This window comes from Centrocercus urophasianus, unplaced genomic scaffold (assembly GCF_019232065.1).
Source record: "Centrocercus urophasianus isolate 14NV4802_14NV808 unplaced genomic scaffold, USGS_Curo_1.0 seq_20, whole genome shotgun sequence".
NCBI classification, from domain to species: domain Eukaryota; kingdom Metazoa; phylum Chordata; class Aves; order Galliformes; family Phasianidae; genus Centrocercus; species Centrocercus urophasianus.
In genome coordinates, this window is record NW_024884756.1 from 16,526,907 (window position 1) to 16,539,257 (window position 12,351).

The 12,351-nt window shown below is 36.7% G+C and overlaps 1 protein-coding gene and 1 long non-coding RNA gene across 7 annotated transcripts in view; one reads left to right on the forward strand and one right to left on the reverse strand.

Annotated features, from left to right (window-relative positions):
• The window catches only part of GPR155 (G protein-coupled receptor 155), a 33,329-nt gene extending 22,508 nt beyond the window's left edge, over positions 1–10,821 (forward strand). For 5 of the 6 annotated variants that reach the window (XM_042821931.1, XM_042821932.1, XM_042821928.1 and 2 more), the window contains 7 exons: positions 148–406; positions 1,061–1,162; positions 3,477–3,610; positions 4,819–4,914; positions 5,847–5,911; positions 6,633–6,770; positions 8,873–10,821. In XM_042821931.1, coding sequence (XP_042677865.1) covers positions 148–406; positions 1,061–1,162; positions 3,477–3,610; positions 4,819–4,914; positions 5,847–5,911; positions 6,633–6,770; positions 8,873–9,095 — 1,017 coding nt within the window. In that variant the 3' untranslated portion in view covers positions 9,096–10,821. Of the gene's footprint in view, positions 1–147; positions 407–1,060; positions 1,163–3,476; positions 3,611–3,777; positions 3,913–4,818; positions 4,915–5,846; positions 5,912–6,632; positions 6,771–8,872 lie in introns of those variants that run through there. The other variant, XR_006169404.1, reaches the window with a different exon arrangement.
• Positions 7–8,090, reverse strand: LOC122162055. Its single transcript, XR_006169405.1, has 3 exons — positions 5,409–8,090; positions 2,280–2,407; positions 7–394 (listed from the first exon to the last, which is right to left on the reverse strand). It is a non-coding gene; the product is annotated as an uncharacterized LOC122162055 (long non-coding RNA).
• Positions 10,822–12,351: the final 1,530 nt, after the last annotated feature.

Genomic DNA, 12,351 nt, shown 5'->3' on the forward strand with positions numbered 1-12,351 from the left:
GCATTTTTAGTGCATTTTTAGTGCATTTTTAGTGCATTTTTAGTGCATTTAGGAAGCTGCAAAAGTTAGAAAGAAAGATATGTGCAACAATTTACCTTTAGTTTGTATTTAGGTACATACTTTCTTTTCTCTCCTTTTACTTAACAGATAATCACCACAGCAGTGGTCCTGTTCATCAGCATATTGATGTCAGGCATCTCACTTATGTGCATGAACAGAAATAGACAGGAGTCGAACTATGAGGTACTGAACCCATATTCACCTCACAGCCAAGTGGAAGGGAACGAGGGGAATCAAGTTTCAGCCACTGTGCCTCAACCTTCTGCAGGGTCTCCTGCACAACCTTCTGCAGGATCTTCTGCACAACCTTCTGCAGGTTGTTCTGCACAGCTGTCTGCAGAAAGAGGTATAGAAAGTAGCTTTGTAAGAACAAATTAACAGCTTGGGATACAAAAATAAACAGAACTGTTCTAAATTTAATTCTGACCTGGGAGGGATTGTTGTTTATAACTTCAAATGTGAAGTTAGTTAGAAAGAAAAATCTAGATATAACTGTCCAAGAACTTAGGTTTATGTTTGTAGGGAAGGTTTGATTATTATTATTGTAAAGTGGGGGAAGTAGACGGGGAAAAAACAAACAAACATGTATGTGGGTTTTCTGTAAGTGATAGTGTTGTCATATGCATATGATAAGTTCAGTCTAGTAGTTGTCACAGGTTATTTACCCAATAAACTGTCTCTCTGAGAATGAGTTATATGCCTTCAACGTTGCTAATGCTACAGCAGTTGTTACTCGTTGTTTGACTTTGGCTTTCTTACTCACTTCTCTTGTGTTCTTCTTCTAGCTAAAAGCGCCTGTGTTGCTTCCATGGTGGTAGTGCTTTGTTAAATATTTCTATGTATTTGTAATAAAATGCATGTGTGCTCTCAGCAAATTGGAACGATTGTCTGCTTTCCCCTTTTAGATTATTTGTGAATATACTGAAGTATAGCATATAGTGTTATAAAGAGAATAAATTATGGCCTTGAAGGAAACTAACTATCTTATAATCCTTAATAGGTTGCTGTTCTTGTCAAATGACAAATGGGGAAATACCCTGTGCTAAGGAGGGCAAAGCAGTGCCAAATACTGTTGACAACAAGGTTCCTTCAATTGAGACAGGTAAAACAGCAGTGTATCCTTGTTTTAATATTACAGACTGAAATGGGTTGCCCAGAGAAGCTTTGGATATACCCTGTTACCTGGCAGTGTTCAAGGTCAGGTTGAATGGGGCTTTGGGCAACCTGGTCTAAAAGACCTCTCTGCCTGTGGCAGGAGGATGGGATGGTTTCACACCAATGGCCAATTAAACTCTGCCTGAATGCTCACTCCTCTTCCTCAAAGGAAGATGAGGAAGATAAAATATGATGTAAGGGGGGGGGAAGGGGAAGGAAAATCTCAAAGTATCAGATAAGGATAACAAACTAAAGGGAAAAGAAAGGTGAGAAGGAAAAAAACAAGCACAGAGAGGAAAACAACAACATTTATTCTCTGTTTCTCATTATCAAGTGATGTTAAGTCACAGCTTGGGGATCAGAACCTCAGTATGTGTGGCAGTTGTTCAGGACAGGTGTTTTCATAACAAGAGCAGCCTTGGCTATGTCCTCTCCCCAGCTCCTGCCCAACGCCAGCCTGCTGGGTTTGGGAGCTTGGAGAGAGCCTCGGTGCTGTGCCTGTGTTGCTTAGCCATAGGCAAACACTGAGGCTGTTCAAGCTACAAGTGCAGAGCACAGCTGTGTGTAGGCTGCTGTGGAGGAAGTGAACTCTGTATCAGTCAGACACAGTACAGATGGTCTTTAAGGTCCCTTCCAACCCAAACCATTCTGTGATTTTATGGTTGACTCTTCCACAGCATTTGTGTGTGTTGCACTCATAGTGAAACTATTTGTTCTCTCAAGTCAAACAGTTGTTCTCTCAACTCTGCTTCAATAACTTATATTTCATATTAAATTCAAGAGTTGATATGTGCATTGGTATTTATGCTGCTCTTGTTGTTTATTAGAAATCTTTAATTGCTTAAGAGTGACAGTTTTGCATATGCTTGGTAGATCTGTTTTTTTGGGAGGAGTGTGATTGCTAAATGTTAAATTGCTAAAATCGAGACAAAGTAGGACTAAAGTAAACTTATTACATACTCAGATTCAAATCTTATTTCCACCCTGAAGTCTTTAAAGCTTTTATTGTAGTCATGCACAGATTTTGAATAAAAAACTTTAGGTCTAGAAAAGCAAGTACTTACTGCAGACTAGATCAAATGTCCATGCTGCTGTATTATCCAAATCTTGGGGAGAAACGTGGAGAAAATCAACTGAGGGGGCCTTAGGCGTCACTGAAATTGAGGAATGGATCAAAGTGGCTGTTCAGCACCTATTGGAAAATTGCATGCTCAGCCCATTCTTGTCGTACATCACTTTCAACAATGAAAGCTATCCGCAGGGCAGCCTTTTTTTTCTCTATTTTTTTCCATCTTTAACAAGGTAGTCCGTATCCATATGCTTTATCTGAATGCAGAATTACTTCAAACAAAACTAAATATTCCATGCTGAAACGTACTTTGTTTTATCTCCTTTCATAGTACGTAGCTTTCTACTTATTGCCAACTATTTTTTTTATGAAGTAGTTCAGACAAACACCATAACAAGGTCTTCCAGGGATAGGGGAAGGGCAATTTAATTTCCTTACTGTAAGAGATAAGGTATTTTGAATCTTATGATTAAGTGGGATTTTTTTTTTTTGTCTATGGACTGAACAATTCAAGAACTATAAATCCCTAAAAGTGAACTGTAATGGATACATGTGTGTAACTGACTGCATTCATTACCAATCCTTCAGTTATTCCCTTGAACTATGAAAGGTATTTGGTGTAAAGTCTTAATATGTCCTTCACTGTAAGTTTTTCACTGCCATCTAGAGGAATATGCTCAGAATTGCTGAGAACTCCACGTGAAAGAAAAGCATCTGTTCTCTGTGTATTTGCTTCTTTTAATTAATAGAATTATGGCAATGTCTGTTATACCCTGTTAGAAATACAGTAGCAGAACTGAAATAAATACGGTTGCTTTTCTGATGTGGCAGCACTGAGATATGGAGTATAAATATTGCAGCTGCTGTATACTTAGAATATTCATTCCATACGTTAATTCTAGGTTTAAAATCTGTTCTGAGGAAATTGCTACTGTTTCATTATTGCTAATTCTTAACCAGAATTTCTATTAGTCCTTTGAAGGAAGAATTTTGTTGTGAAGTTTCTTCATCTTAGGAACACAAACTGTTCCATTTGAGGATAGATGTCTGAACTGGTGGTTTCAAAGCTAGCATTATGTGTGTAGGTCTTCAATACAAACACAAGGTGATTTAACAAGTTGTGTTAGTGAGTTTACTTATCAGTTTAGAGATTGTAAGTTAGCCTAATGAAAACTTCTGGTTTGTTTTTCAGCCGATCAGTGTGTGAATCAATGTAGTGCTCAGACCTGCGTGCTGGCTCAGGAAGAACAGCTTCTACAGACTGGAGACAAACAGCTGGCCAGACACGTGCTGCTGTGCTTGCTTCTTGTTGTTGGCCTTTTTGCTGTAAATATTTTTTTTCTCCTCCCTGTTGTTTCTCTCATTGAGGTGGGACCATTTTTAGGAAGGCTATGTAGACAGCCCAGTTAAAAAAAAAAAAAATCTTCCAATTCCTATTTTTTATAGTAATATATTAAGTAAATCAGAGGCTTTATTTTTTTCTCCTATTGTAGGAGGAGGTGTATCATAAGATTAATTTATTGTGTGGCACAGAAAAATTAAAGGCAAGTTAAGGCCAACAGTGTCAGTGAGCAAGCTTCACTGGAGAACCCCAAAGGGACAGGAAAAAATTGGAATCACATCATTGGGTAATTAATTCATCACTACCACTCCTTGTCCTATTTTTTTCTCAAGAGCTAGTCATCTTCTCTAGATATCAATTGAAAGTATGAAGCAAATTCTGCTTCTGAAAGAGTCTGTACAAAAATTGTTCCATTTGATCATGCCTTAATTTGGAATTTGGACTTCATAGAGGCATTTTGGTAAATAAGATACGTAAGACATTATTTGAAATGGAAGAATGTGTTTTTGTTGCTTTTCATGCTTATTTGGGGACAGGCAACTAAGTTGATATTTCCTATTAAATTAAAAAAGAAAATATACTCTGAAACCTGCAGGAGAAATATATCTTGGAAAAGAATATTAGATACGTTTTCTGTGTTACAGTGGTGTCCCAAATTAGACCCTCTATTTTCAACTGAATCCAAATGAATACTTAAATATGATGAAATGAGATCGATTATATTAGTTCGTTATCCTTTTCACCCAAAGGGGTTAACTTTGGATGCTTTAATTAATCAGGTATCTGAGATAGCTGAAGTGTGGTGTGCTTCAGCTTAATGCAATCTTAACTATGTAGAAAATATGTAGAAAGCAATGGTGTCAGCCTCAAGACAAATATTGCAAGTGTGTCTAGGTTAATATTGTCTGTGTTAGCTTGAATACTTGAGAATGCTTAAAGCAAGTTCCTTGTATAAACATGTGAACAGGCAGGACCTCTACACTGATATGCTTTTTAAAACAAACAAGCTCATTTGTTTACTCCCAGCAATTAAGTCTAATTACAATAATGTTTTAAAGTGTTTTTTCTCTCCTGCTGTCTTCATGTGAATTATTTGTTAAATAAATGCAGGTGAAGAATAAGAAGGTGCTTTTGATTTTAACGTTTGGTTTGTACTATTTTATTTTTCTGTTTGTTTTGTGTTTTTTAACAGAATCTTTCCAGCTGTTTATGGTGGCTGTTCAACCAAGAACCTGGAAGACTGTATGTGGAATTGCAGTTCTTTTGTGCTGTGTTTAATTTTGGTCAGGTACTTGCTGATGTTTATTTTGAAAATAGCTTTGTTGATGTTGCAGCTCGTGCTGTTACAAGTGCTGTATGATGAAGTCCTCAAATAATACTGAAGACACTGGTTCCTTAAGCTGTTTTGATTATCTTCCCTCTGAATTTTTTCTTTTCTTTTGATAGTTGTCTTATCATAATGTGATTGCCTTGAGTATGAGCACTTTAAGAGGTACAAATGGCAGCTGAGTGCCAAATGTCCATTGAGACAGAGTAGAATTTCAGCTTTCTTTTTAGCAGAAAATTTCTGCATAACTGCATAGGTACAGTATAGCTACATAGATACTTTGGCTATAGGGCTTCAAGTTGCTACCTCTGCAGTTGCAGTTTCTTCACTATTAAGTAATACTTGACAGAATTAGATGTACAAATGTTGCAACTGCACATAACTTACTTCAGTGCAAACTGACATGTTAGACTGGTGGACTACGAAGATGAAAGCAAAACGGTGTTAGTACTTACCACAGGGAGTATTGCTCAGGTCTGTGGACAAGTGCGCCTCTGAGATGCAGTGCAGAATCAAGTAATGATAGTCTGGCTTTGTTACAAAAGCAGCATGGAAGAATAGTGGGAGAACATTACAGCATGTAAATTGTAGTCAGTTCTTTTCTTGACATTAACAAAGAGATTGAAATAACTGGCTGTGTAAAGATACTGACATTTTGTTCATCAGATAGCTTACTTATTGAACTGCTTCTTTGAGAATTTATTTGACAGACTTATATATTTTAAGGACTAAGTGAAAAAACAAAGCAGAAACAAAATGAATTTCAAATAGTGACTGGGAAAGAGAGATACTCTTAATTTGTGTTTTGGCAATTAGTTGTTAACATTTTATTTCTATTCTTCAGAAGTCAAAATTTTTTGCTTAATCTATTTCCTCTGTGTTTTTTCCTTTAGGGCTTCATTTCCTTTGGTATTTTTGGCTTAGATAAGCATTTAATCATTCTGCCATTCAAGCGAAAGTAAGTAGAACATTTACACTTATATGTACAAGTTTAATTATTAACAGCAATAATTTTAAAAGAGTTCTGAGTGTTCTGTGCCATAGCATTCAATTCCGTATTTGTTTTATTTTTAAAATTTCTTCTTCTCTCCCAGCTATGGAGAGCTAATTGCAGTTCACTATATGTGAGTTTTTACTGCTGCCCTGATACACTCGCACTGACTAAAATCTCACAAACTCCCAATAGACAAAATCCTTGTCTAACGATGGTAAAGCATGTAGTACTGGGTCTTCAGAAATAATTTCAGCTGAAGAGAAAGATTTATTTGTGAGTGCTGGTCCTGATTCTTTCAGCACTGTTTTAAAGTCCTCTAATAATTAGCTCGTACAAGTTCTTTGTGTGGATGGAGACTTTCATTGGTACCTCACTTTGAAGAAGTAAATTGTACAAAATCATCTTTAAATTAGAGCTAGGTGGCTGCGCTGTGAATCCAGCAGTGAGGGCTGTTTCCCAGCTACTCTCTGTCCTTCCTTCTGCCTGAGCCCAAAGTAAAACTTCTCAGTGTTCAAAGGGCGTACAAGTATATTAGGAAGATTATATTAAAAACATTTGCAGAAAAACAGTGAAAAGCCATGATGAGATTCCTGTGAGTTCCATTCTTATTTTCAGTTTCCTTGAAAGAGCCTTTGTTTGATTTATTTATTTTTTTTTTTTTGTTACTCCCATCTCTCCACCCCAGGCTTGAATGGCTCTGGGGAGGCAGAGAAGCAGAAGGGCGTGCAGATCACACTCTACCTGAGGAAATCAGGATGACCTGTCAACAGTTTGTTCATTATCACAGAGATCACTGTGTCAAAAGCATTGTCAAAGGCAGAAGGTAAGGTTTTCCCCCTTCATATTTAACCTGTTAACAAAGCTCATAGCTCACCTTTTGGAAATAATGAAATGCAGTACAGTCATTCTGTTGGTGATTTCTGTTCTGACCTATTTACTCAAACCTTCAAGAGAAGATTAAGAATTTTGCAGTAACATGTAGAAAATATTTCTTGTCTAAGACTGAAATGCTGAGGTACAAATTGTCATGTTATCTCATCTAGGTTTGATGGTTTTGTAGCTTCTCATTGAGTCCTGCCCCAGTTCTTGCAATTAGCAGGAGTTTAGGAACTAATGTATGTTCAGTGTCTGTAACAGCATGTGTGATGCTTCATTTTTGTCTTCTAATTAATAAGGTGTTTGTATTTATGGTAGAAAATGTTACTAACAGCTATTGCAGGAGGCAAAACTATGGCAACAGAGGCACTTACTGTCTGAGAGTGGAACGTCTTTAGGACTTTACACCTTTTGAGTTCATACAGTTTCTTTTGCTGATTCCTCTCATGAACCTTAAACCCCAATTGTGAGATTGCCCAAGCTTGCAGACCCAAATTATGATCAAAGATCGTAATGATCAAAGGTTATGTATTCAGTTATGTTCAGGTGGATGAGAAGAGAAATGCAGACAGAAGCATCTGGAATAAGAAAAAGATACTTGCCTGCAATTATATATCTAGTATGTAAAGCAGAGAGATGAAGAGTTGTTTGAACAGGACGCTTTTTTTACTTCTCTTGGCATGGAAGCTCTCTAGTAGGACTAGTTCTGCAGGGGGAGATTCTCTCAATAGTCAGATAATCTGAAACCATATTCCAGAACTATTTCTTTGGCAGCTGTGTTCCCTAAGAAGTAAAAGTAGAGAGTTATTAACTTAGGAAAAAAAAAAATGAACTATGGCAGGGCAAGGACTTGCCATACAGAAATGAAGTATTGGAAACTGTTTTGAAATAAGACGGGTTTTAAAGCTCTGTGTTTGTGTTTTTGCACTTCTGCTATTGAGGTTTCTTGGGTTTTGGGCTGTTTGGTTAGTTTTAGTGTTTTGTTTTTTTGTTTTTTTGTTTTTAATTATGTATCATCTGAGAATACATCAAAATCTGACTTTAAGTGCTTTATTGTTTTCATTTTATGTTCGTGCAGAACAAGTTTCATATCTTTTTTTTTTCCTCCCTGTGGATTAAGATGAAGCATTTATATTTGTGTAACTTGATCCTATCCTCATTGATTTGAACATGCTATAACTGAGACCTTCTGATCATGGATTTCTATTTGTTAGATTTTTTTTTCTCTCTTATGATAGTAACTTGCTATCTGTTACTGCTGCTTTTAACTTGGATTAAAAAAAAAAAAAAAAAAAGAGGGAAAAAGAAATATAAGTTTATTTTTTGCTATTCTGTACAATTGTTAATCATCTTCAGAAACCCTATGCTTGGTTTCCATAGAGGAGATTTTAGATGAGCAGAAACATTCATTGCTGCAGGTAAATTTCAGAATGGTATTTCACTGCAGCAAGGCTAGATGTCAGTGGAATTACTTCATGAATCTGTTATGTAAGTCAGTAAATTAGTTGTCTTCTTTCATTTATTCTTAGTACTGCCTGCTGTAGTAAATATTTAACCAGATATTCAAGTTAAACAGTCTTTGTTTACGATGTATGTAAGCAGCTGTTTTCTGCTTGAAGCTGGAGAGGAATTATTAAACGGTATTGAAGCACAGGCGGAGGTCCTGCTGCTGCAGGCATGCTGCACCCAAATCATATTTTGTTGCAGAAATGGTCATGCTAATGAGTGCATGAGAAATAAGTAGTCACTAAATAGGCTTGCGCTATGTGTGCTAGTAGGAAAACTGCTGCTTCTGTTTGTTGATATTTATTTACAGAGGCCTAAAATAACTTTATGTAAATTTCGCTTGAAGTGTCTGTAGGAAAAGGTAGTGAACACTGGCATGTCCCTAATACGCAAAACTTGCAAATTCTCCTCTAAACTAAACATGCTCTTAACTATCATGATGTCTTTCCTTGTTTCCTGCTATTTTTCCTTGCCTTTCCCCATCGTGCAGTGGTGATACCAGATTTACAGAACATGTGGGTGAATCATTCCTTTGACATACAGGTGTGGTGCAAAGACCTCCACTGGCATCTTCTTTGGCTGTGATCTGGTGAACTGGCTCATCCAAGTTGGCCTCGCCTCTGACCGTGGTGAAGCTGTGATGTACGGAGACAGACTGATGAAAGGAGGTGTCATCCAGCATATTACAAATGAATTTGAATTTCGGGATGAATATTTATATTACCGCTTTGTTCAAAAGAGAGCAACTACAGCTGAGAGCCAATGACCTGAGCATGTAGACAGAGGGCAGGCAGGTAGGGGTAAATGTGACCATCTCTTCTGGGTTTGCTGCTGAAACTGGAAGTGGTTCTTTCTCAGGGCTCCTGGAGGGTCCTGTTACCTTCTCGTGTAAAGTTCAGAAATGTGGTTCTACGTCTGTCTATTCTGAAGCAAACGATAGCCATTCTCAGTGAGTGCTAAACCAGAAAGCAACTAGATCAAAGCAAGATACTCTGGATTTCTTCCATTTTCAGCAAAACAAATAGTAAATTAGTATGCATCACTGACATTATTATACAGACACTTACAACAGCAACTTTAGTGACTGGTGCACAATGGAAAAAAAAACATATCAGAGGGGAATATTTCATGTCACTGTATGTTTTATAGTATTTCAGCGTGATGCAATCTTGATCCTTGTTCAAGGTCAAGCTCCCACTTCATAGAAATAAGACTTATTCCATCATATCTCAGTTTTTACTACTGCATACTTTTGCATAACACCAGAAACTTTTTCTGGCTGTTTACACCTCACACCAAGCAGTTTGTTTCCCATTTAAACATAAAATCCTCCTTTTCTAATAACAGAATTCTTATGAAGAGATTACAGCGTCATAGAATTAAAGCTGAGGAAATAAGGAGTGAATAAAAAATAGTTTTCTACAAAGATACTGCAGAAACATACAAAAATAATCCCCACTTCTCAAATTAGGAAACGATGATGTATTCTTACATAAACAGCTGGTTCTGAAGTTTTCTCTTTTAGTGGTGGTAACAGCTTTGTCAAGAGTGGATTTTTACTGTCTGGAGTAAGCCTCCATTATAATTCAGAAGTGCCAGCCTCAGATAGAGAACGTGTAGAAGCCTAGGACACCTGTGCAAGTCAAGATCCAACATTTTATTAAGCCATGAGATCTTTTAAATAACATGCATTGACTTCTAAGTCTATTCTATAAACAACCCTAACGGAGCATCAAGGTTAAGGTTTACAAAAGCTGGAGATATTAGAATGTTGTTATTGGGCATGTAACAGAGTTTTCAAATAGGCCTCAGGTATCCCTCTGTGATGTTAAGTGGTTAATCCAGTGTCATTCAGATTCTCATGCACTGAAAGCAAAAACTTCAAGAGTAGTTTGAAGAGGTTAAAGACAAATTGCAGTATCTGATAGCCATTACGCTGCTAGGAAAAGCAGTTCTAATGCTGAAAGAAGGCATTTATTTGTCTATATAAAATGTTATATAATGAGGGAAAGGAACAAAAATACTAAAATAGTATTTGCACATCTGGAATAGTCAAGGAAATGACTTTTTAAAAAAGCATCCTTTAATTTAACTTTATTTTTTAAATACAGATTTTATGACAGCTACTTATGTGTCTACTTTGTATTAAGAACTGAAAATGATTTTAGCAGCATAATCTATTGTTCAGGAAACAGTCATTTTATGGTAGCTATAACTTTGCAAAAGATTTCAGTCTTATTGCAAACCTTCAGTGTACTCTGACACATAACTACATAGGTACGCTACACAAACTGATATATTTTAATGGTTCCAGCAACAAGGTAATTGACACTTGTATTGGGCTGTGGCCACAAAAGAAAACGATAGTTTGATTTCCATTAGAATTGCTGAAGACATCAGACATTTTGGAATGACTAGATGTACATGTCTAAAGAGCAGAAGCTATATTCTAAATATTGTAACTTATTAATAAATCTGATATTGATTTCAGAGTTCTGGTTGTGGTGTGATGCAAGGCATGTGGGGTTACGTGTGCATGTGAGTTGTACAAGAAGTGCTTCTTTCTGAGAGATTGGTTGACGTGGCTCCTGGATTTCAGATTTGCTATGGGGAGTATGCGGAGTGGTGGTTAATGGATGTCCACCAGTTTTCTTCTAATTGCATGCCTGCTCCTGATGCCAGCAAGGAGCTAATTCAGATCTTCAGAAATGTTTTGAAATCATCTCCTTAGCAAATACTTTTTATTTCAGAAAACTGTTCAGATGTTCAAGCTTAACTAAGCTCAGTTTGACGGCCCTAAGTTTAGTCGTCATTCTTGCACTCAGCTCTCATTTTCATCATGATGTCCTTGCCTTGGCCTCTTAGTAATGGCTCATTCCTAGAACCAAATCTAGCACTTCCCAGATTTGAAAACAGCATAGCTGTTTTAAATAAGAAATTGCTCAAAATGTTTGCTTAGAGATGTTTGCTTTAAAAAATCTACTGAAAAAGGACATCTTTTGATAACAACTGACAAATACGGTTAGATGAACTGTTACAACACTGTGACTTCTGATGTAGCTAGTCTGATGAGAGTCTATGATGATTAACAAAAGAAACTGTAAAACAAATATGGAACATACTAATATATTTCTAAATCATTGGAGACTTTTGGAAGTGAAGGACAGGCTTAGAGTAACATTAGGAAGTTATTTAACTCTTATACCTGACAAATATTTGATTCTACTTGGGAGCACCAGTAGACTTTAAAATAGTTGGCAGTTAAGTGTAGAGCAGTTGCTTATCTAGTGATGTTTTTGTAAATGGCTTTGCTTTTAAGCCTTGGTCAGTGATGCAGTGAGTTCTGTTTTTTGAAGGTTGGTTAGCTTAGGACAGATATCAGTTAACTCGGAAGCTGTTTGTTTTTTGTATTTTTTTTAATTATTAGTTTTTAAATAATGATCCTTAATTAAGTTCGAGATTTAAAAAAAACAAAGAACCCTGTAAGACATTTCTAGGTGAAGTACATGCAAAGATTGCCCTCTGGAGGACATTGTGATGTATATATTTTTTAAGTACGGTTGTGGGGGGGTAGGGCTATTCATTCCTTCTGCACTCATCTTGTGTTTTGTACCACATGTGTACTAAGATAAAATCCCAGGAAGAAAGGTAACAAAATATCTTCTACTCTGTTGGCCATGACTTGGTACATCTGAACACATCATCTTGTTTTTACTGTGTATACTGTAGACAAATAACTGAAAGACAACATAGAAACTGGAAGAACAGCTGGCCTATATCTGCATATATTACAGTCTGACCAATGTGTGTTTAACCTGATAACCTGGTTAATTGCTGTCCTGAGATTAAGTGGCCAAGAAGTTTGCTTAAAGGCCTGGTGCAACCACCTTCTCTACTTCCATTACTTTGTAAATTTACTATACTTGCAGTGTAGCATAAAATTGTGTATCTCATTTTCCTATGCTGCTTCTAAACTTATCTCTTACCTTGGTTTCCTGCACAGTTTTATTCGGCATTTATTT